Source organism: Sciurus vulgaris (genome assembly GCF_902686455.1).
Source record: "Sciurus vulgaris genome assembly, chromosome: 11".
In the NCBI taxonomy this organism is placed as follows: domain Eukaryota; kingdom Metazoa; phylum Chordata; class Mammalia; order Rodentia; family Sciuridae; genus Sciurus; species Sciurus vulgaris.
The window spans coordinates 24,046,240-24,070,917 of NC_136472.1; the positions used below are offsets into that span (position 1 = coordinate 24,046,240).

The following is a 24,678-nucleotide window of genomic DNA, read 5'->3' on the forward strand; positions in this document are numbered from 1 at the left end:
AGGTAGAATATTCATATCAAGACCCTATAAAAAACAAATATTTTAGTGTGGTCCCACCAAAAAAGGGGACTAATGTGCTTTGTCCCGTTTTCCCTTCAATCTTCAGTTTTAAAATCTATGTTCCTTTTCATCCAACCAAAGTATAGTAACTTATTTTCAAATAAAATACAAAGTGAAAATGATTTTAATCTGTAGAAATTTTGCTTTCAGTTAAAAGTCATAGAATCTCAAAATCAATTCCTGAAAGAGGGGAAAAAAACCAATTTGATTAATGTAAACGTTTCCATATATGTACATAAATGTGTCTCTTTAACAAGTACATGTTGCTGCCTCAGTCCCAGTAGAACACCCATTGGCCTGGTGGATTGGTGCTGCCTTGTCCCAAAACTCAGTCTTGCATCAGTCCCTACATTACATCCCCACATGTAGTGTTCCATTCCTGAGCATCAAGGAAAGTGAATGCATCTTCACATAGAAACCCAAGGGAGTTAAAAAAAAAAAAGTGGGAGGAGGGGGAAGGGAGTGTATTTAAAGGTGGTAGGCATAAAGTTTTTTAAACACTTGAGTAAATAAAAAGTCATGCAAAATTTGCCTTGGAAATCATCTCTTTGGGGAGAACTGAGGAACAATTCTACAGGTTCATGATCTCGCAAGGAAATTTCTCTAAATTCCAGCTGAACTCCAAAGAGGAAATCTGCTTCTTCATTTTTCTTTTCCCTAAGACTATGTTCAAGACCACAATTGTGAACCACTGGGAACATCCTCCACCTTGAGTGCCAGAGAGACTCTTTGTCTCCATCTTACATATATAAGGAAGAACTGGACACAACTTTCATATTCTGGACACCAATGAATGGAATTTTTACCATAGAGGATAGGGGGTGGACATCATGAGAATTTTTAGGGAATCCATATATGGTAAGATTTATAATTCACATTATTTTATTTTCAAAAGTATTTCAAATTATGAAGCAGTGTTTAAAGTGTGTGTGTTGAGGTCATGGTACTAAGTAGAATGCAGTGCCTGCATATTGGACAATTTAGATAGCCATTGAGGCTGTAAGACTCCTTGTCTTTAATACACATTATATAACCAAGTTCAATGACAGTGAAAGTGAATAAGTAATACATGTGGAGGCTCAGACAGCCCTTGATAGAAGCTAAGTGCTCAGAAATAACAATCGCTATTTGAATGATTCAAATATTTTATTCAGTCAGGATATGGTGGTGAGGAGAATCTATTCCTTCAAGTATAATAAAATTACACCTATGTTTAAATTTTCATCTTCAAGCTAAAACCAAATAATTTTGAAAGTCTACAACTTCATATTTTTGTCCTAGTTCTTTTACAGTATTTTCTTTGTGCCTTTTAAAAAGCAGGTCAATTTTTTCGACTTTGTCTGCATATGTCTGGAAAATTAAATATAGTATTTGTCAGCAAAAACTACATTGCATTTACTGTTCATCCATAGAAGGTTGTGAAAACAGGCAGATATGTATTTATGCATTAAACTCAACATATGCTCCAAATCAAATCCATATTAGTTCTTATTTACCTGCACTAAAATATACCAAATTGTCCAAACATATGCAAAATCTCAACTCCTATGTGGTTTCAGGGTCCTGATATGTTTGTGATAAAGCAAATAATCTTATTTTTTTATTTTAAAAGTTTTGGTATTTATTGTGAATTAAATGAAAACAAAGACAGCAAACATTTTTTTTAAAATCAAAAAAGAGAAAAACTGCTTCAGTTTCCTTCCTCAGAATTGTTCAGGAATATCTAAGTGTATAAATTTCTGAACTGCCTTAGTGCTAGTTGACAAGGCTCAGTCTCTTCTTTAAAATAAGCTAAATCACTGAGATAAAAAGGTTCCTTCATCCATAAGAAAGGTCAAATGTGGAAACAAAAATGTTTTCTTATCAAATTCCAGAAGTACTAAGTGTATAAATAATGAGATATTTAGGGATATCATAAAGACAGAGAAAAGGGTGCTCAATTCTGTAAAGAACACATCTCAGTTAGTCACAAAATTGAATATGGTTACCCAGATAGACAAGGAATAAATATTTTATAGGTGAATAATAATCCTGGATCAGAACATATGAAGGTTAAGTAATTTAACACAAAAGGTAATTAGAAACAGAATTTTAATTCATTCTCCTGATATGCAATAGCAATATTAGTAAACTGGAAGCAAATGTAATTGAAATTTACAACTTGAATATAGTTGCAAAACACTACTTATAATAACAACTTTACTACTAACCCCCTTTTCAATAGTGAATATTACATGTACTTTTAAGTTGAAACAAATTCTATTATTTTCAGAACCATTGGTGATAGAGTTAGTTTTCTTGCTAAAATGAGTAGAAAGCAAACAGTAGACAATATGAGTCATGGAACACAGTGAGGTAAACCTCCCAAGGTCACTGCTGAGGAGATGGCCCAGTGTCCACACAGTCCATGCTGCCAGGGGACCCTGAGAAATCTCAGGTATAGTTCCATGATATTCAATAGTATGGCAATCAAGAAAGGAAAGACCACAGAAGGTTCCTGGAGAAATATGGGCAGAATAAGCTGCTGCTTGTAGGAGAATCTGTTTAAAATTGGTATCAAAATTAGTGCATATAGCTGAACCCAAAAACCCAAAGCAGAATGTTTTCTCTGGTATGTGGAAGCTAACTCACAATAAGAGGAGCCCAATAGGAAGAATAGAATTACTTTATATTAGGTATAGGGGAATGAAGGGAAGGAAAGAGGTATGGGGGAAGGATTGATAGTAGAGTGAAACAGACATTATTACCTCATGTACATGTATGACTGCATGACCAATATGATCCTGCAATATGTATAATCAGAAAAATAAGAGATTACACTCTATTTATGAATGGTCTATCAAAATATATAAATGCATTCTACTGTAAAGTACAACAAATTAGAACAAATAAAATAAAATTTTAAAAACTACATTAAAAGTAAATTTAAAAATTAGTGCATACAGGACAAGGATGGTTCTGTCCATGGAACAGTTTTTTATGGAAAATTAACAATAGTTAAAAATTTTTTATATAAATTCTGTGTTATATTAACCAGTTATTTCCTCCTACACAAGTCAATCTGCCTTAACTCCACTTTCTTTCATTGAACTTTAGATGGTGGAAAATCTGGTATTGTATGTTTAAACTTATGATTAATTTAAAATATAGTTAAAACCATAAACAGATATATATTAGTTTAAAAATTTAGTTTTCTTTTTATCATTTTTATGTTTCCTTCCAGATATATTATATTCAATTTATCAATGCAAATAAGCTAAGCTATTAGAAATTTTCTTGTTTTTCTCATTTAGTTTACTGTAAAAGTGTTTCAACTATTTTTAAAAAGCTTTGATACCATCATATGGTATTAATATGTAATCATCTGATTTGCATAAACATCTTTCTGTAGTTGAATACTTTAGCTATGTCCCCTTTTCTCCATCACACATGACACTATGCCATCTTCCACTATAAAGCTTCCTCTCCTCATTTCACTTTCAGAATAAAAGTTTAATGTTGAGGTTGCTAGTATAAGGTTAATAACGTTTATGATTCTCAAATTATGTACTAACACATTTTACAAAATAATTAGATGAATGAACCAGTTTCATTATTCTTTTAAGAGGTATAATTTAAAATACTGTGATTTTAAAAATATAAACTTTCAAAGTGACTTGATTTCATCTCATTTTGTGTTTATATATAGGCCTGGCTTAAAAATACTGCTGAAACCAATTTTTAATGTCATCCTTTCAATTTATACTTTGAAAGTCATGTTATTTATAAGCAGTTGACTCTTTGGGGTCAGGTAGTTGATGAGATTTACTCTAATTTAGAGTCAAGGAGGAGATGGGAGCAGGCTGGATTCTTCAATGACACATGACTACTGGGTAATTTCCCTTGGATTGATAGTTTTCCAATAGCAAAAACTCAAGGAATTTTAAAATTAACATTTTGTTAACATAAGTTTAGGTAAACAGAAAATTGCTTAGTTTGGGTATGTCATGTGTACTACTCACGTTCCCCTAGTATTTTCATCTTAAATTAGCATAGAAATATTCATCAGAAACCTGAAATAATGGATACTAACTTAGTCTTAAATAAATACTAGATTTATATTTGACTCATTTTTGAACTACTCTCTTTTTTTCTGTTCTAGGAGTCAATTCCAAATAACCCATTGTCTTTAAGAAAATTGCTTTTCAAAAAAATTAAAATGATAATCCTTGTGATCAAAACCATTAGCCCACTAAATTCTCTACTCTGAATATTGACACTAATTTATGAAATTTCTAAATTTGGTAAAAGAAGAAGGTGGGTGTTCTATATTTAATGAACATTTAAAATTTAAAAATGCATTACTTGAAAAACATCCTTAAAAAGGAAGTGAAAGGGCAAGATTTATTTAATTATTAGATTAACATAGGGCCTGTCTTCCTCTTAATCTCCTGCTCCACTTGGTTTTCTCTGCACAATGAATGTATCTGAAACAGGAATGGATGCATGTAGGGCTGAGGGCTACAATGATGTATTCAAGACCTACCAAATATATTTAAATATGTTGAAAAATTACATAGGCAATTTCCTCTCTACTACTTGCTAAATAATATATATATTTTAATTTTTAAATACCTTTGAAGGTGAATTACACACTCATCAGCCTTGGTCATGTGAGGCAGGATTTAAGAATAAGCATGGTGTCATTTCTGCTCTGGGTCAGGGACTGTGGCAGTTGTTCTCACTGCATATCACCTTCCCCTTTTCTCTGACTGCAGCAACTTTCTACTTGTAGGGACTAATCTGACCACGACAGGAGTCCTATTGATATACATTCTAACTAATCCTGCTTACAAAATTTTAAGTAAGATTTTGAAGCCATTGTCTGGATGACTCCTGGACAAGGTTTCAGTGGAAACGGCAACTGACTTTTCACGGAGTACATAAAAATTGTAATTAGTAAGAGTATATTATCATAAGCAACATTTTCAAGTTTGCAAGTATGATGCTCAAAATGAACCTGGGAGATGACTGTGTAAGCTAAATATGAATGTGTTTGGGAGTTTTCCTTGATTAGATCCTGTCATATTGTATAAATTATTGTAATATTATTAATAGAGTCTGAAGACTCTGGAAGATGGTGATTGCCTATTTGCATATGTAAGTTATTTGCCATCATCATTTGATACCTCCTCATTTCCTTTTTCCTTCATTAAGATGCCCATTCACTAATGAACAAAGAATCAGAAGCTTTGATGATTCAGGTGGATGGAAATTCTAGAAAAGTTAACTGAGCACTGAAGTCCTTGATAGAAAAGAATTATTCCTACGTCATTCGTGAATGATGTAATAGAAAGGGTTTGGGTGTAGAGACAGATATTTTGTGCAACATCCCAGATCGAGTATCTGGTTTTTGCTTAAACTTAATCTCTTGAAGCATAAAATCCCTGTCAATGAAATAAGAATCCTAGAGTACTCTCTCAGCATTGAGTCTTGTATAATTGTTCCTCTTTTCTTATTTCACTTATCTGTCATTATAATATTTGGAGGTAGGCAATATTTTTTTTGTAAGAATCTCTTTGAATGTCTAAATGAGGTCATTAAAAAATAAACCCCTAAACATTTAGTGTAGTCTTGTGGTGTGTTGTCTGTCACTTGGTACTTATTCATAGATTCTTCATTTTGATAAAGAAGAAATTAAATTATGAAAAGACAAAATTCAGATTAGACCTTAAAGAAAGTTTTGAAGGGTAGCCATGATTTAAAACTATTGCTTAAATTGCATGTTGTTTCTTCTTGTAGACATGAAGTTCTCCAGATCAGAGAGAGCATGTTAGTCACTCCTGCCTCTTTCCATGACAATGGCAGAAATGCATAATACAGCTCCAGTCCTCCTCTCCTCATTCTGGAGGTGAAGTGAAGAATGCTTCCCAATGAGCCACTGAGTGGAGTTACTAGTAAATCATAAAAGCTGTCTCTTGAGTTCTTCTGTTTCTTTGTCTCTTCTTCTCAATTACATATGGATGGTTCCATTCATCTTTATAGAAACTCTAGCAATTCAAAGATAATGAATACTATTTCTCCATATCAGTTCTGCCTTATCTCCAACTCCTATCCTCAATAAATATCTAAATTTGTGTTTGCAAAGACAAAAGATGCACTAAAGACAATAGTGTATTTAGGTGCTCTGAAATACTTGATGACTAAAACTATAAACTGGTCTGAAGCAAATCTTTATCATAATTGCAACTTCAATGATAAGAGTTCTACATTTGCCCTTTCCTTGAAAATCATGCAAAACCAAAGTTTCATAACTGAATTTGTTCTTCTGGGGCTTTCACAGAAGCCTACTGTTCAGAAAATACTATTTGTTGTATTTTTGTTGGTCTACATTGCAACTATTGTAGGCAACATGCTGATTGTAGTGACCATCCTTCATAGCCCAGCACTGCTGGGTTCCCCCATGTACTTCTTCTTGGCATTCTTATCCTTCTTGGAGGCCTGTTTCTCTTCTTGTATCACACCAAAAATGATTGTGGACTCCATATACAGAAGGAAAACCATCTCTTATAAAGGATGCATGACTCAACTTTTTGCTGAACACTTCTTTGGTGGGGCAGAGATGATTACCCTCACAGTCATGGCCTATGACCGCTATGTGGCCATTTGCAAGCCCTTGCACTACTCTTCCATCATGAACTGGAGGCTCTGTAGAATTCTGGTGGGGATGTCCTGGACAGGGGCATTCTTGCATTCCATTATACAGGTTCTCCTTACTTTCCAACTGCCCTTCTGTGGTCCTAATGTCATCGATCATTTCATGTGTGACCTGTACCCATTACTGGGGCTGGCCTGCACTGACACTCACCTCATAGGCCTTTTGATGATTGTTACTAGTGGATTTATGTGCATTATAATCTTTTGCTTGTTGCTTGTCTCCTATGGTGTCATCTTGTTCTCCTTGAGAACACACAATGCTGAAGGGCGGAGGAAAGCTCTGTCCACCTGTGGATCTCACATTGCTGTTGTGGTTTTGTTCTTTGTCCCATGCATATATGTATATGCAAGACCTCCCTCTGTCTTTCCCTTTGACAAAGAAGTAGAAATAGTTTATACTATCCTAACTCCCTTGCTCAATCCTTTGATTTACACATTTAGAAATAAGGAAGTGAAAAATGCTATAAGGAAAATGTGGAAGAGATTGGTGTTAGTTTCTGATGAAAAATAAGATATTAGACCCCCAACGAGTGTAAAGAGCAAAACAATAAGAATGGTCTTGGAGAAAAATTTATGGGATTCTCAGTATCTATTAAGAGGTGTATACTTCAGAAGAAAAACATTAGGACTATTAAAAATGTTGTTTTCATTTTTATAGCAGGAGTCTAATCTGAGTTAGCAAGTCAATACCCAGACATGCAAATTAAAGAGAGTGATTTGTATGCTTACCTGAAGTCTAATAAAAGAAAAAAGAAAGAATGGAGAGAAAAATTACTTGTGAAATGTTGGGAATTAACGTTATGCTTTCCAAAAAACTTGGGGAGGCAAAACAAATCCTCTTTGACGTGAGGATTAGAAGTTACCAATTTCAAGTGAAAAAAAAAAGACTTATTTAGGATGGTGAGCTCAGTGATTTTGAATCAAAAATAACCTGAATTGAGGAAGAACATAGAGGAGAGCAAAAGAACTTCTGCTGCCAGAGTTCCGCATCGTATGACTCCATCATTTATGTTGGGTTGATTACCATTTGGACAGAATTGGTGTAGCCTCATGAATTTCCTCACAGATAAATCCTGAGTGGCCCAGTGCTGCCTACAGTGTGTTCCTTCTGGGTAACAATCAGGTTCAGAAGGCGAAGAGGAGGCAGATTCCATGAGGGAGTCAACCATGAGTATGTCCACTTCAAGCACAATAAAAGGGTATTCTTGGCATCGCTGCATTGCCAACAAAACCAGGACCAGCTGTAGATGTGAAGATCTGACTCCTCCTAGCCCCACAGAAGGAATAAAACTAGAGGCACCAGAGAGTAAAAGGAAGTTTCAAAAGATTATTTCTCAATTTAATTGGTGGTTTGAAAATTTGTGAATTTGTGCTACCACTTGATAATAATTCTATTTGAGTAATTATCAATAAAGAGATCATTCAAATTTAGACACATCTTATATGTCATTCCCATAGTTAAGGTTGTTTAATCTCAGGTTCCCAGGTGGCTTCTGGAATCATGCATTTACAAAATACATTTCAATTTCCCCCTAGCCTATCAACACTAATAAAATGCCTATTGGGTATTATGTGCATACTGAATTTTTCTGTTATTTTCTTAATCAGCCAGGCAAGGCCCAATCTAGAAGAGTACATATGCTAGATTTCTTCCCAAGAACCAACATGGCTGAATACAGATAATATTTCACTGATCTTTAGGGTAAGCTCTCAAGGTATTAAGGTTTGGTTTAAAACAGAAACTGAATAAAGTGTAGGGCCTCCAGCTGACTAGGTGTGTCACAAAGCTTTAGGTATGCCAATGTACCTGTCCTTCACCATTCCCTTTTTTCCCCATCAGCTGCCCATTCTCATAGAGGGGTAGCTTCACATCCTTTCCTTTCACACAGTTCTCTTCATTAAATAGTTCCCATATCTCTAAGTTGCAGCTTAAGAAACAAGAAACTGATTTAATTGGACCAGGTAATTTATGGATCTGTGAGTATAATATTTGAAGTAGCATGAAATAAAACATTATTCAGGACAGATTGCAGTGACCACTACGGATTCATGACAGATCCATTTTGCACTTGAATACAAACACCTTTTATCATTTTAACACCCAACCTCTTATTGTATACTTATTTAATGATATACGTGAGTAAAGAAAATAACTTTCAGTCAATAAACAAATACCAAAAGACATGTACACAACATTTTTTATTCTTTCAAATCTGTTTACCTGAATTCTTCAATCCTGGCTACAAAAGTTATTGTTTTAGTTTTACATTGCATGTTCAATATTGATTTTTTTTCCTTACCATGGTGGAATTCATTCCAATATATTTAGCTTGGCATTGTAACTGTTGTGTTAGTGTAAATTGTCTTATGTCATGCATAAGTTCATTTAGAAGCACCATGACAATATAAAATGTGGGAATTAGTGCATTTGAATATCTGAATAAGATAAAGGAGAATTGGTTTATAACTAAATTGATTCAGAAATTCTAGTTGCTGTATCATAAATCAGATAAAAATTACCATTTTACTGCAAATCTTGCAATGGTTCTCCCTCCCACCTACTGTCTATCCTGCCATGGACTGACTCATTGTGGGTTTTTCCTTATCTCATCCCCTGCTATTCTTCTTTCTTGCTGTTGCTCAAAATGACCTTTTTTCTTTTTGACTCTGATTCTCCCACCTTTCTCTAATATTTTTGTCTTCCTTAGTATAATATTTTAAATACACGTATCCAATGGTGTTCTTTGGGGTGGAGGTCAAGATGACAGAGTAGAACCTGTAGCACTCACAGCTCCTCCACTATTCAAACCTGAAGTGGCTGAGATGAGCTACTCAACAAGGTGGGTGACTGAGAGAACACAGTGAGGTTCAATATTGGACAGTGAGATACTTGGAGAAAATCAGAGATTCTGGTTATTAGAACAGAGGCAAAAGGGTGCACTGGCACCAATCCTGTACTGGCATATTGGGAGCTAGGCAGGGGAGAGTGGTGGCAAAAAGGAAAAGAGAAAGAGACCTAGAGAAGATATTGGTATAGAGACATCTGCGGAACAGAAAGTAAGTCTGAACTTTGCTGATCTAGGAGCTGCATAGTAGGTAGGTGTGTGACAAGTACTCTGAGTGTCAGCACTTACAAGTGGAGAGCTGCTGTGGAGAGCCATCTTGTGGGGTCAGGCCTGAGCTTGCTGCTTTGGAACCATAAAGTCCCATCACCTTCATTTTCCCTGGCGATTACAGGAAATATTGCTGTGCTGTCCTAGCCAGCATCTACTTTGTGGCATGGTATGGCCTTGGTCAAATGCCAATGAAGGAAACTGTTATGATGTGAAAATGAGGTGTCCACTCCCAAATCTCATGGATGAATGCAGGAATGAGAATTGATTGGATTGTGAGAGCTGCAGCAATCATTCCATCCTAGTTTGAATAACTGGGTGGTAAGTGTAGGTGGGTGGGTTAGGTCAATAGGAGTTGATCAATGGATGTGTTCTCTGGAAGGCTGCATCTTCCCTGTGGTCCTTCCCTGCTGCTCTCTGCTTTCTTACTGCCATGAGGGAAGCACCTTTCTTCTGCTAGGCCCTTCCTCCATGATGTTCTGCCTCACTGGGGTCCAGAGCAATGTCATCTACCAACTATAGACTGAGACTCTGGAACTGTCAGCCCCAAATAAGCTTTTCCTCCTCTAAGTTGTTTTTCTCAGGTATTTTGGTCACAGTGATGCAAAAGATGACTAAAATGCAAGACTTGTAAGTAATATATACAGTGAGATGACTGAGATGCCAAGGTCACCAAAGTCTACCTACCAATTGGCAGCTGGAACAGATCCTAGGCTACCCTTGACCAAAGGCCTCTGTCATTCGGACATGTTGGTCTTCTCCCTGGGAACTGAGGATTGTGTGGTGGGAGGATGGGGAAGGCTTCACAGAGCTGCCACTCATGCTAAGGAGGGAGCTATTGAGCTTACTGAGCTACTGGAATCTCCTTAGTTGTGCCAGTGGTGGGCAAGCTGAGGGCTTTGTGAATAGACTCTAGAGCCTGAGTGTCCCACAATTTTTGAAGCAGCATGCTGATCTAGATGTTAGAAACAAAAATTTTATAGTTTTCCATCCCAGGGCTAATCTGGTTGACTTGGGTAGCAGCTCCACACCCACATATATTCAGAAGGTATGCTGTTGTAGCCTGGACATTTACAACCCCTGAATACTTGGTGGGTTCCAAAACCAGAAACCCTCAAAGTGGTCTCTTTATCTTAAATACCTTGAAACAAAGGAGTTTTAGCCTTTCATGTTTGTTCTTTTATATCCCTTGTTTTGTATTTATATTGCTTTGCAGTTTCCCCTCATTGGTTCTTCAAACATTTAAGTCATTTTACATATTAAAAAAATCATTAATTGGAGTTTTCCAACTCCCATCATATCTTATTTTAATTCCCTTTCCTTCTCTCCTTTCTTTCTCTATAATTTGTTCTCTCTTTCTTTCTGCCTTCTTATGTTCCTTTCCTTTTTATTTATATTTTAATATTTTATTCTCATCAATGCCTAATTTTTCAGCCTATTCTTCATTATTACTCCCCTTTTTTTTCTTTGGTTAATGGACTTATAGAGATCATTTCCACATAGTTGTATTAAATGTAGTTGTTCTGATTCAGATATGAGAGATCCCCCAAAAGCTCATGGGTGAGACAATGCAATAATTGTTCAGGGGTGAAATGATTGGGTTATGAAAGACCTAACCTAATCAGCACATTAATTCTCTTATGTGCCTTAACTAGGTGACTATTGTCGGCAGGTAGGATGTTGCTGGAGGAAATAGGTCACTGAGGGCAGGGTTTGGGGTGTTGTGTTTTTCCTCTGGTGAGTCGAGGTTTTTCTGATTGCTGGTTGCCATGTTGTGAGCTGATTCCTCTACTACACACATCTACTGTGATCCTCTGCTTCTCCTTAGGCCTAGAGCTATGGAGTAGACTGACCATGGAATGAAACTCTGAAACACTGAGCCAAAATAGTTTTTCCTCCTCTATGAAGTTCTAGTCAGCTCTTTTGGTCAACTAACTAAAACAGAAATGTGGTTGTTGCTGTGACTCACCTGCCTATGTGGTTCAGAAGACTTTGGACACTCCTCAAGGGGTCTGAGTAGTTATATCCCTGTTTTCCCTTCAGTTTGCTCAATGCTCTATTTCCTTATATTAAACAGACCTGTCATAACATAGTCAAATAAATTTACAAAGAAATATTAAACTCTAGAAATTTTGCTTTTAGTTTTAAAGACATATAATTTTAAAATCTATTTCTGAGATTAAGAACAACATTCTGATTAACATAAATTTTTTTTCCGTACATATACATACATTTTTAAAATAAGAACTTTTTGCTGACATAGTGTTGAGTCACTATGTTCTGTCCTTATAGACTGCTGCTGTCTTATTGCAGAATTCAGCTCTTAGCATTTGGTAAGTGCACTGGCATCTTTTTCTACTTCTGCAAGCATACACTATCATCCACCCCACCATCCACAATGTCCCATTTCTAACATGATTGGGAATGAACATATTTTCAAGTAGAAACCCAGGAGAAGTTAACTGAAAAGACAAAAATAAAGTATTTCATTTTTGGGGATATAATAGTTTTATAAACACTTGAGCAAGTGAAAAACTACAAAAAAAAATCTGTCTCGGCAAAGTATGTTGATGGAAAATTTCCAAATTCTGAGGGAAAATGATAAGCAATTCTACAGATTCATGAGCTCTCAGGGAATCTTCTTTAAATTGCAGTTGCAAATCAAGGAGAAAACTTTGGGTTCCTCAGTTTCTTTCTTTCTTTGACATGTTGAAGGCAGCTGTGATGCTGTGGGAACATTCCCCATCCTGACCATCAAGGATTCTCTTCTTCTTTCTCCCTTAGATACAGAAGGAAGACCTGGAAACAAATCACAGTTTGGCCACCACTGAATAGATGTTTCTCTGTGAAGAATAGAACAAATCTATCACTAGAATTTTCAAGGACTTGACAGGTGGTAAGATTTATAATTCACAGTTTTAAGGATTTCAAGTTGTAATGTTGTCATTAAAACAGTTTGCGTTGGTTCAGGGTTGGAATTTTTGAGGTTATATAAAACAGATCATTGTGGGAAGATGGTAAATGCATGTGCTGGTGCACCTTCATACTTATTGGAAGAGAATATACATTGACTATTTCTACACCACACACTAACCAATGCCACAGGAAGGATATTAAAAGTAAGAAAGTGTGACTCAAGTCTTAGAGTACAGTCTTCTGATTTTGCTGTGTCCCCTTGATTTTCCTTGAGTTCATTTGATGCCAGGAAAACTGTCAGATTCCTGCCTGAAAATTGCTCAGGGGAACTGAATTTCTGAACTACTTTACTGCTGGTTGTGTGATAATTGTAGAGGTGTGGTCTCTCTCTTGAAAAGAGACAACAGAAATGACACAGATTCATGCATCAATTCGGATGGACAAAGATGGAAATAAAGGCTTTTTTTTTCTTTTTCCGGATTCTACTAAGAGTATAAAGTTGAAACATGTAGGGAACTCACCTGGGAAGCAATGAAGAAAGAGATCAGGTACCGAAATTGGAAGCAAACATATTTCCCAAATAGTCATGAAAAGGAACATGCTGAGTTATGTAGACAAGAAAAAAACTTTATGGGTGAATAATAACCCTGAATCAGATATATGAATTATGGAATTAAACAGTGTGTAATTAGTAATAGTATATTAGTTTGTTCTTTTAGTTTATAATAGCAATATTTATTTAGAGTATTGGCTACAAATGTGACAGATACACACAAGTATGTTTATTGAATGCTTGTGAACATTGTTGCTTGAATATGGTTTACAAAAAGCTGCCTATAATCCCTCTTTTAGTTTTAAATGTCTTATGTAATTTGCAGTTGAAAAAGAAATTATGTTATTTGAAGAACAATTGGCGCTAGAATTAGTTTTGATGTTGAAAGGAATAGAAAGGAAGTAATGGGTAATGTGGGTAGTGGGGCCCAGAGAGGTACTTCCCAAGGTCACTGCCCCAGGAGATGGCCACAAATCTTGCTGTAAGGGAGCCCTTAGCAATCCCACCTGCAGCCCCAGCACATTTCAGGGCATGGCTATCAATAAAGAAAGGACTCTGGAATATTCCAGAAAACTTATGGATGCATTAAATCATCACCTCTGAGAGAATGTGAGTTTGCAAGTTATACCCAGGTGAGTACATAGCAGAGAACTCCATCTGTGGTATGCTTATTTATACAGGTAAAAGTCTAAACTTTTTCATACAAGATTTGATGTTGGCCACTTAGTTCTTCCTATACAAATTTTCCTTTAACCTCATTTTCTTTCTCTGAAATGAACTGTATGTACATGATGGGCAATCTGGTATTGTATAATTTAATTTATGTTCCATTTTAAATTTTTTTATAATACCAAGCCAGACATATTTTGCAATTTAAAAGTCTGTTATTTTTATTTTGATTATAAAGTTGTATGATTCATTGATGCAAATAAACTCAGTTGTTAGAATTTTTCACCTTTTTCATTAACATGTTGTAAAAAGGCTAACTCCTCATATTTTTAGTGTTTTATTGATCATGTCATGTGAATTTGTAATAACCTGATGTATATCAAACATAATTTGGTATTGAACTCTTAGATATTTCTCCATCCCTCTATTTTACATGATACTGTAACATCTTCCACGTAAAGCTCCCTGATCTTGCTTCACTTCTAGAGTACATTTTTTAGGATTGAGGTCACTAGTATAAAACACAAACATGATAATGATTATAAAAGTATTTACTAATATGTTTTCCTAAAGCATTAGATCAGTGATCCAGTTTCACACATTGCAATTTAAAGAGGTATATTTTCACAGAAAATGATACTATTATGAGTGACTCAATTTCTGTTTCACATTGTATATGCAGAAACTACTTAAAATAATGCTAACATCAATGTTTTATATCATTCTCTTGATTTATACTTTTGAAAACATTCTAATAATAAATGCTTGATTATTCAAGGTCAGGCAGCTTGACAAGTGTTAACTGTTTTATAGCTGAAGAGTTGGAAGCATGGTACTTTGTTTAATGGTAACATTAGACAAGTTTGAAGGAATTATATTTTCTGATGGCAGACAAGGCATGATTTTCAAAATTAATTCATTAAAGTAAGTTTAGATTAACTAAAAATTTACCAAAATAGTAATATTATAATTGACAAAAAATATTTATCAAGAATATGAAATAATAGTGGATACATTGCTCTTGTTTTTTGGTTCTGGTTTTTTTATTTTCTGGTTTTTTTAGATTCTGTTTTTATTTTCATTTTTTAAAATTTTGATTCATTGTACACCAGTGGGGTACAACTTTCATTTCTCTGGTTGTACATGAAGTAGAGTCACACTGTTTGTGTAATCATACATGCACCTGGGGTAATGATGTTTGTCTCATGCTATTATCTTTCCTTCCTCCAGCCCCCTCCCCAACTCTCATTTTCCTGTATATATTCCATTCTTACCACTACCCCCTCAGGCTATGTATCATCATCCACTTATCAGAGAAATTATTTGGCCTTTGATTTTTTGGGGATTGGCTTATTTCACTTAGCATGATATTCTTCAACTTCATTTATTTACCTGCAAATGCCATAATTTCATTATTCTTTATGACTGAATAATTTTCCATTGTGTATATATACCACAGTTTCTTTATCCATTCATCTATTGAAGGGCATCTAGGTTGGTTCCACAATCTAACTACTGTGAATTTAGCTGCTATAAACATTGATGTAGCTGCATCACTTCAGTATACTGATTTTAAGTCCTTTGGGTATAGGCCAAGGAGTGGGATAGCTGGGTCAAATGGTGGTTCCATTCTAAGTTTTCTAAGAAATTACCATACTGCATTCAAGAGTGGTTGCCCCAACTAGCAACCCCACCAGCAATATATGAGTGTACCTTTTTTCCCACATCCTTGTCAACACTTATTATTGTTTGTATTCTTGATAATAGACATTCTAATTGGGGTGAAATGAAATCTTAGGGTAGTTTTGATTTGCATTTCTATTATTACTAAAGATATTGAACTTTTTAAAATATATCTGTTGATTGCATACAGATCTTCTTCTGTGAAGCATCTGCTCAGTTCCTTAGAGCATTTATTGATTGGGTTATTTATATTTTTGATGTAAAGTTTTTTGAGTTCTTCCAAAGGAGGAATGATCTCGCTATAAGCGGATGACGAAATATAATGGGGGGTAGGAGGGGTTAGCGTTAGGGTTAGGGTTAGGTTTAGGGTTAGGGATAAGGAGGGTGGTAAGAATGGAGGAAGGAAGGACTGTATAGAGGGAAAAGAGGGGTGGGAGGGGTGGGGGGAAAGGGAATAAAATAACAGAATGAATCAAACAACATTTCCCTATGTAAATTTATGATTTTTAATAAAAAAAAAGTTTTTTGAGTTCTTTTTTTTTATTGTAAACAAATGGGATACATGTTGTTTCTCTGTTTGTACATGGCATAAAGGCATACCATTTGTGTAATCATAAATTTACATAGAGTAATGTTGTTTGATTCATTCTGTTATTTTTTCCCTTCACACCACCCTTCCCACCCCTTTTCCCTCTGTACAGTCCTTCCTTCCTCCATTCTTGGCCCCCTCCCTAACCCTAACTCTAACCCTAACACTGACCCTTCCCTCCCCCCATTATGTGTCATCATCCACTTATTAGTGATATCATTCATCCTTTGGCTTTTTGAGATTGGCTTATCTCACTTAGCATGATATTCTCCAATTTCATCCATTTACCTGCAAATGCCATAATTTTATCATTCTTTATGGTGGAGTAATATTCCATTGTATATATATACCACAGTTTCTTTATCCATTCATCAGTTGAAGGACATCTAGGTTGGTTCCACAGTCTGGCTATTGTGAATTGAGTAACTATGAACATTGATGTGGCTGTATCTCTGTAGTATGCTGATTTTAAGTCCTTTGGGTATAGGCCAAGGAGTGGGATAGCTGGATCAAATGGTGGTTCCATTCCAAGTTTTCTAAGGAATCTCCACACTGCTTTCCAGAGGGACTGCACTACTTTGCAGCCCCACCAGCAATGCATGAGTGTACCTTTCTCCCCACATCATCGCCAACACCTATTGTTGCTTGTATTCTTGATAATCGCCATTCTAATTGGGGTGAGATGGAATCTTAGGGTGGTTTTGATTTGCATTTCTCTTATTACTAGAGATGTTGAACATTTTTCCATATGTTTGTTGATTGCTTGTACATCTTCTGTGAAGTGTCTGTTCATTTCCTTAAACTCATTTGTCGATTGGATTATTTGTATTCTTGGTGTGGAGTTTTTTGAGTTCTTTACAGATTCTGGAGATTAGTGCTCTATCTGAAGTATGATTGGCAAAGATTTTCTCCCACTCTGTAGGCTCTTTCTTCGCATTGCTGATAGTTTCCTTTGCTGAGAGAAAGCTTTTTAGTTTGAATCTATCCCAGTTATTGATTCTTGCTTTTATTTCTTGTGCTATGGAGGTCCTGTTAAGGAAGTCTGCTCCTAAGCCGACATGTTGAAGATCTGGACCTACTTTTTCTTCTATAATCTGCAGGATCTCTGGTCTGATTCCGAGGTCCTTAATCCATTTTGAGTTTAGTTTCGTGCATGGTGAGAGATATGGGTTTAGTTTCATTCTGTTGCATATGGATTTCCAATTCTCCCAGCACCATTTGTTGAAGAGGCTATCTTTTCTCCATTGCATATTTTGGCCCCTTTGTCTAGTATGAGAAAATTGTATTTATGTGGGTTTGTGTCTGTGTCCTCTATTCTGTACCATTGATCTACCTGTCTATTTTGGTACCAATACCATGCCGTTTTTGTTACTATTGCTTTGTAGTAGAGTTGAAGATCTGGTATTGCAATACCCCCTGACTCACTCTTCCTGCTAAGGTTTGCTTTAGCTATTCTGGGTTTCTTATTCTTCCAGATGAATTTCATAATTGCTTGCTCTATTTCTGTAAGGTATGTCATTGGGATTTTAATTGGAATTGCATTGAATTTGTATAGCACTTTAGGTAGTATGGCAATTTTGACAATATTAATTCTTCCTATCTAAGAACATGGGAGATCTTTCCATCTTTTAAGGTTTTCTTTAATTTCTTTCTTTAGTGTTCTGTAGTTCTCATTGTAGAGGTCTTTCACCTCTTTTGTGAGATCAGTTCCCAAGTATTTTATTTTTTTCAATGCTATTGTGAATGGGGTAGTTTTCCTAATTTCTCTTTCTGAAGATTCATCACTTATGTACAAAAATGCGTTGGATTTATGAGCATTGATCTTGTAACCTGCTACTTTACTGAATTCACTTATGAGTTCTAAGAATTTTCTGGTGAAATTTCCAAGTTCCTCTAAATATATAATCATGTCATAAGTGAACAGGGATAGTTTGAGTTCTTCTTTTCCAATTCATATCCCTTTAATTTCTTTGGTTTGTCTAATTGCTCTGGCTAGAGTCTCAAAAACGATGTTGAATAGAAGTGGTGAAAGAGGGCATCCCTGCCTTGTTCCAGTTTTTAGGGGGAATGCTTTCAGTTTTTCACCATTTAGAATGATATTAGCCATGGGCTTAGCATAAATGGCCTTTACAATGTTAAGGAATGTTCCCACTATCCCTATTTTTTCTAGTGTTTTGAGCATGAAGGGGTGCTGTATTTTATCAAATGCTTTTTCTGCATCTATTGAAATAATCATGTGATTCTTGACTTTAAGTCTATTGATATGGTGAATTACATTTATTGATTTCCTGATGTTGAAGTGGGTTTGCATCCCTGGGATGAAACCCACTTGATCATGGTGCACTATCTTTTTAATATGTTTTTGTATACGATTTGCTAAAATTTTGTTGAGAATTTTTGTGTCGATGTTCATTAAGGATATTGGTTTGAAATTTTCTTTCCTTGATGAATCTCTGTCTGGTTTAGGTATCAGGGTGATATTGGCTTCATAGATTGAGTTTGGGAGGGTTTCCTCCTCTTGTATTTCATGGAATACTTTGAGAAGTATTGGAATGAGCTCTTCTTTAAAGGTTTTGTAGAATTCGGCTGAGAACCCATCTGGTCCCGGACTTTTCTTTGTTGGTAGTCATTTGATGACTTCTTCTATTTCAGTACTTGAAATTGGTCTATTTAAATTGTGTATGTCTTCCTCGTTCAGTTTAGGCAATTCATATGTCTCTAGAAACCTGTTGATGTCTTCAAAATTTTCTATTTTGTTGGAGTAGAGATTTTCAATATAGCTTCTAATTATCCTGTCTGTTGTGATATTTCCTTGTTCATTCTGAATTTTAGTGATTTGGGTTTTCTCTCGTCTTCTCTTTGTTAGTATGGCTAAAGATTTATCAATTTTGTTTATTTTTTCGAAGAACCAACTATTTATTTGGTCAATTTTTTGTATTGTTTCTTTTGTTTCAATTTCATTGATTTCAGCTCTGAGTTTAACTATTTCCTGTCTTCTACTACTTTTGGTGCTGGTCTGTTCTTTTTCTCGGGCTTTGAGTTGTAGTGTTAGGTCGTTTATTTGTTGAGTTTTACTTCTCTTATTAAATGTGCTCCATGAAATAAATTTCCCTGTAAGTACTCCTTTCATAGTGTCCCAGAGATTTTGATATGATGTTTCTTTGTTCTCATTTACCTCTAAGAATTTTTTAGTTTCCTTCCTAATATCTTCTGTTATCCATTCATCATATAATACCATATTGTTTAATCTCCAGATGTTGGAATAGTTTCTGTTTTTTACTCTTTCATTTATTTCTAACTTCAATCCATTATGATCTGATAGAATACAAGGTAGTGTCTCTATCTTCTTGTATTTGCTGACATTAGCTTTTTGGCATAAAATATGGTCTATTTTAGAGAAGGATCTATGTGCTGCTGAGAAGAAAGTTTATTCGCTCTTGGTTGGATGGTATATTCTATAAATGTCCGTTAAGTCTAAATTATTGATTGTGTTATTGAGATCTATGCTTTCTTTGTTCAATTTTTGTTTGGAAAATCTGTCCAGTGGTGAGAGAGGCATGTTAAAATCACCTAGTGTTATTGTGTTATGGTCTATTTGGTTTCTGAAATTGAGAAGGATTTGTTTGACATACATGGATGAGCCACTGTTTGGGGCATAGATGTTTATGATTGTTATATCTTGCTGATTTATGCTTCCCTTAAGCAGTGTGAAATGTCCTTCTTTATTTCTTCTGACTAACTTTGGCTTGAAGTCCACATTATCTGAAATGAGGATGGATACTCCAGCTTTTTTGCTGAGTCCATGTGCATGGTATGTTTTTTTCCCACCCTGTCACCTTTAGTCTATGAGTATCTTTTTCTATGAGGTGAGTCTCTTGTCGGCAACATATTGTTGGATCTTTCTTTTTAATCCAATCTGCCAGTCTATGCCTTTTGATTGATGAATTCAGGCCATTAACATTCAGGGTTGTTATTGAGACATGATTTGGTTTCCCAGTCATTTGGTTCATTTTTTAAATTTTATTTATTTATTTATTTATTTATTTATTTATTTATTTATTTATTTATTTGACACGACTTGGTTCCTCCTTTATTTGACAATTCCTTTAGTATAATTCCTCCTTTTGCTGATTTGCTTCTTTTTTTTTTTTCATCTATTCCTCATGGAATATTTTGCTGATAATGTTCTGTAGTGCTGGCTTTCTTTTTGTAAATTCTTTTAGCTTTTGTTTATCATGGAAGGATTTTATTTCATCGTCAAATTTGAAGGTAAGTTTTGCTGGGTATAAGATTCTTGGTGGCATTCATTTTCTTTCAGGGCTTGAAAAATGTTGTTCCAGGCCCTTCTAGCTTTTAGGATCTGGATTGAAAAATCTGTTGATATCTGTATTGGTTTCCGCCTGAATGTAATTTGGTTCTTTTCTCTCACAGCCTTTAAAATTCTGTCTTTATTTGGTATGTTAGGTATTTTCATTATAATGTGCCTTGGTGTGGGTCTGTTGTAATTTTGTGTATTTGGAGTCCTATAAGCCTCTTGAACTTGATTTTCCATTTCATTCTTCAGATTTGGGAAATTTTCTGATATTATTTCATTGAATATATTGTTCATTCCATTGGTTTGTTTCTCTAAGCCTTCCTCAATCCCAATAATTCTTAAATTTGGCCTTTTCATGATATCCCATAGTTCTCGGAGATTCTGTTCATGATTTCTTACCATCTTCTCTGTTTGTTCAACTTTGTTTTCAAGATTAAATATTTTGTCTTCAATGTCTGAGGTTCTGTCTTCCAGGTGTTCTATCCTACTGGATATGCTTTCTATGGAGTTCTTAATTTGGTTTATTGTTTCCTTCATGTCAAGGATTTCTGTTTGGTTTTTCTTCAATATCTCTAACTCTTTATTGAAATGATCTTTTGCTTCCTGTATTTGCTCTTTTAACTGTGGATTGGTGCGATCATTCAATGCCTGCATTTGCTCTTTCATCTCATCATTCAATGCCTCCATTTGCTCTTTCATCTCATCATTCAGTGCCCGCATTTGCTCTTTCATCTCATCATTTGCTTCCCTGATCATTTTAATTATGTACATTCTGAACTCCTTTTCTGTCATTTCTTCTGCCATGCTGTCATTGGGTTTTATTGATGTAACATCTAGATTTGTTTGTGGTATTTTCTTTCCTTGTTTTCTCATATTGTTCAGGTATCAGTGACCGCTGAGATATTGCAGATTTCCTCCACTGACTTATGATGTCCCAGAGGATTTCTATATATCCACTCTTAGCCTTCAGTAGGCTGAGGTCTTGGAGGAAGTTGATATTGCGGTGCTCCACAAGGAAGCTGCCTTTCTAGGAGTGGTGGCCTTCAGGTGGGGTATATTCCCTGCTAGTGGGCAGAGGTGCCTCCACTTGTTGGGCTGCCTTCCTCTGCAAAGTTCCCAGGGTTCTGGCTCTACCTCCTGGGCTTGGGATCCTCACCCTTCGCAGATGAATCTCCTTAGGCTGCCCCTCCTCAGAGAATCTGCCCGCAGTCCTGGAACCTTCGCTTCACCCCTAAACGTGTCTCTGTGCAGCTCTTCCACCAAGAAGCCTCCTAGTTCCTGGGACCGTGCTCTGCACTTAATCACCTGGCTCTGCGGCCCCTTCTGTGAGCAGCCACCTGGAGCCCCATACAATCACTCTGAGTCCCAGAGACCCGCTGCACGCCTCTTCCTCCAGACAGCTGCCTGGTGTTCCGATGCGTTCTCTAGGAGTCCAAGCAACTCACTGCATGCCTCCTCCTCCCGCCAACCACCCGTAGCCCTGGGTAGTCAGTCTGAGTCCAAGTGACCCGCCCCATTCCTCCTCCTCCTCCAGGTAACCCCCAGGTGTTCAGGAGTGGTCGCTCTGAGTCGCTCTGAATCCACGTGACCCGCTGCGTGCCTCCTCTGGGTAGCCGCCCAGAGCTCTGGTTTGGCCACTCAAGACCAAGCAACCCATCGCGCTTCTCCTCCAGTCAGCCCCCCAGTGTTCAGGAGCGGTCGCTTTGAGTCCAAACAACTCGCCAATTGCCTCCTCCTCTGAGCAGCCGCCTGCATCTCTAATGCAGTCACTGTGAGACCAAACGACCCGCCGCCCTCCTCCTCCTACTACTACTACTCCTCTGGGCAGGTCCCGGTGTTCAGAAGCGGTCCCTCTGAGTCCAAGCAGCTCGCCACGCAGCTCCTCCTCTGGCAACCACCTGTAGCTCTGGTGCAGTTACTCTGAATCCAAGCGGCCGCACTCGTCCTCCTCCTCCTCCTCAGGGCAGGCCCTGGTGTTCAGAAGCAGTCGCTCTGAGTCCAAACAGCTCGCCGCAGCCGCTCCTCCTCTGGTAACTGCCTGTAGCTCTGGTATAGTCACTCCGAATCCAAGCGGCCACACTCCTCCTCCCCCTCCTCCGGGCAGGTCCCCGGTGTTCAGGAGTGATCGCTCTGAGTGCAAACAGCTCTCCTTGCTGCTTCTCCTCTGGGCAGCCACCGGAGCTCCAGTGGTTGCGCCAAGTCCCAGTGCTGTGCTGAGCGGCCTTCTCTACGACTCTCCCAGTTGTCCGAGTTCACTTCTCCAGTGGGGTGAGGGGTGTCTCGCCGGGCAGCTCTACCTCACAAAGTTCCCTGCATTCTGGGACTACTGCCCCATCCGGGATGCCTCCCCAATGGGAGAGACTCACCTGGCTGGTTTGAGTTGGTCGGTATTGTGATACCACCTCCTTCCCTCTTCCTGCTAAGGATTGCTTTGGCTATTCCCAAATTCCATTTGACCCTGGATGAAGAGGATCCTGATTAAAAGAAGGAACATCCAATAAGAACAAAAGCCCCAAGAGACCCTCTGTCTTCTAATCATCTAGTGACTTGGGGAGATATAAAGAGTATAACAACATCTGCTCAACCATTGCTAGCCTAGATGGGTTTAGAATGTACCCCAGAAAACTTGGTTACAACTCTGTTTGCCAAACTTACCCAAAATTCTATAACTATACTGGCTCTTATTGTTTTCTCTGTTATTGTATCCCTGTTGGTAGTGGCTCCATACTTAGTGGAAATTGTTAATTCCTCTAAAATTTGTATTATCAAGCTATTCTTGATAATAGGGCTGCTATTGATTATTTGCTGTTATTACATCATAAGGGATGCCAAGATTTTAACAATATTGTTTTTTTCAATTTAACTGATATTATTAACCCCATTCAAAGAGAATTGGATCATCTTAAGGACATTGTGAAGAAAGTACCAAAAGATGATGGAGGTTGGGATTTATTAGATTTTTAACCTCATGGCTGCTAAATTTTACATGGATCAAACAGGTTTTCTTTGGAAGATGTTTATTTGTTCTTGCCTTAATATGCTGTGCTTTGCTTTGCCAGTATTTGACTTGCTTTCTCTTTCCGCCTTCCTTAAACAGAAAACAAGTCATGTCTGTTCAAAGGCCAAATAAAACAAAAGAGTGCAGTTGTAGGGATCTCAGGACTGTCAACATACAGAGGAGCAGAAGTCTTTCGAGTCAAGTAAATGCCTCAGGACAAAAGGCTCTGTTTGAATGGCTTAGAGATGCTCTGCAACTCCTCTGTCCTTGAGGCCTGGAGACGTTATCTTATTATAATAACCATTGGTAGTAGTGGACTCTGAGAAGCAAGCAAGTTATGTGATCTGCACACACACACAGATAACTGTACTATGTAACCCAAGTAACTTGATATGACCATGGAATAGATGATAACACTGGACTGTCTTTCCCACGGAAACCACTTCTTGCTCTTCACCATCCTTTGTGCTTGCCTTTTTATTGCTCTCCTCTTAACCCTTATAGCTGGACCCCAATTAACCTTTACATTCAACTTCTATCCTTAGTAAATGTCTAAACTTCTGTTCTCAATGGCAAAAGAAGCATTAAAGTTAAAGGTGCAGCTAGGTGCACAGAAATATTGAGGACGAAAAAAATGATAATATGATATGAAGCAAATCTTCCTTTATCATAATTACAAATTTTGTTTCTGCAATTTCAATAACTGTTTATTTTCACCATTGATTTGAAAATTATGCAAAATGAAAGCATCGTAAATTTGTTCTTCTGGGGCTTTTACAGTATCCCACTGTTCAGAAAACAGTATTTGTTGTGTTTTTGTTAGCCTATGTTGTGACTATCGTGGACAATATGCTGATTGTAGTGACCATCCTCTGTAGCTCTGAACTGCTGGGATCCCTGTGTACTTCTTCCTGGTATTCCTGTCCTTCTGGGTGTGTGCTTCTCCTCCACCATGACACCAAAATAGTTTTGGATTTGCTGTATGAGAGGAAAACCATCTCTTATAAAGCTGCATGATGGAAGTTTTGCTAAACACTGCTTCACTGGGGCAAAGATGACTATCCTCACAGCCATGGTCTATGACTG

The 24,678-nt window shown here is 36.9% G+C and overlaps 2 protein-coding genes across 2 annotated transcripts in view; both read left to right on the forward strand.

Annotated features, from left to right (window-relative positions):
* Nucleotides 1–24,678, forward strand: part of LOC306639796 (olfactory receptor 4A5-like) — a gene marked incomplete at both ends in the record, with an annotated part of 343,811 nt that overhangs the window by 305,666 nt on the left and 13,467 nt on the right. The gene's annotated exons all lie outside the window — the stretch shown is intronic.
* Nucleotides 6,326–7,267, forward strand: LOC306639233 (olfactory receptor 4C15-like; the record flags this gene model as incomplete). The annotated part of the gene is made up of 1 exon (XM_079102629.1): nt 6,326–7,267. The coding sequence occupies exon 1, from the start codon at nt 6,332–6,334 to the stop codon at nt 7,265–7,267; it is 936 nt and encodes a 311-aa protein (XP_078958755.1). The 5' UTR covers nt 6,326–6,331.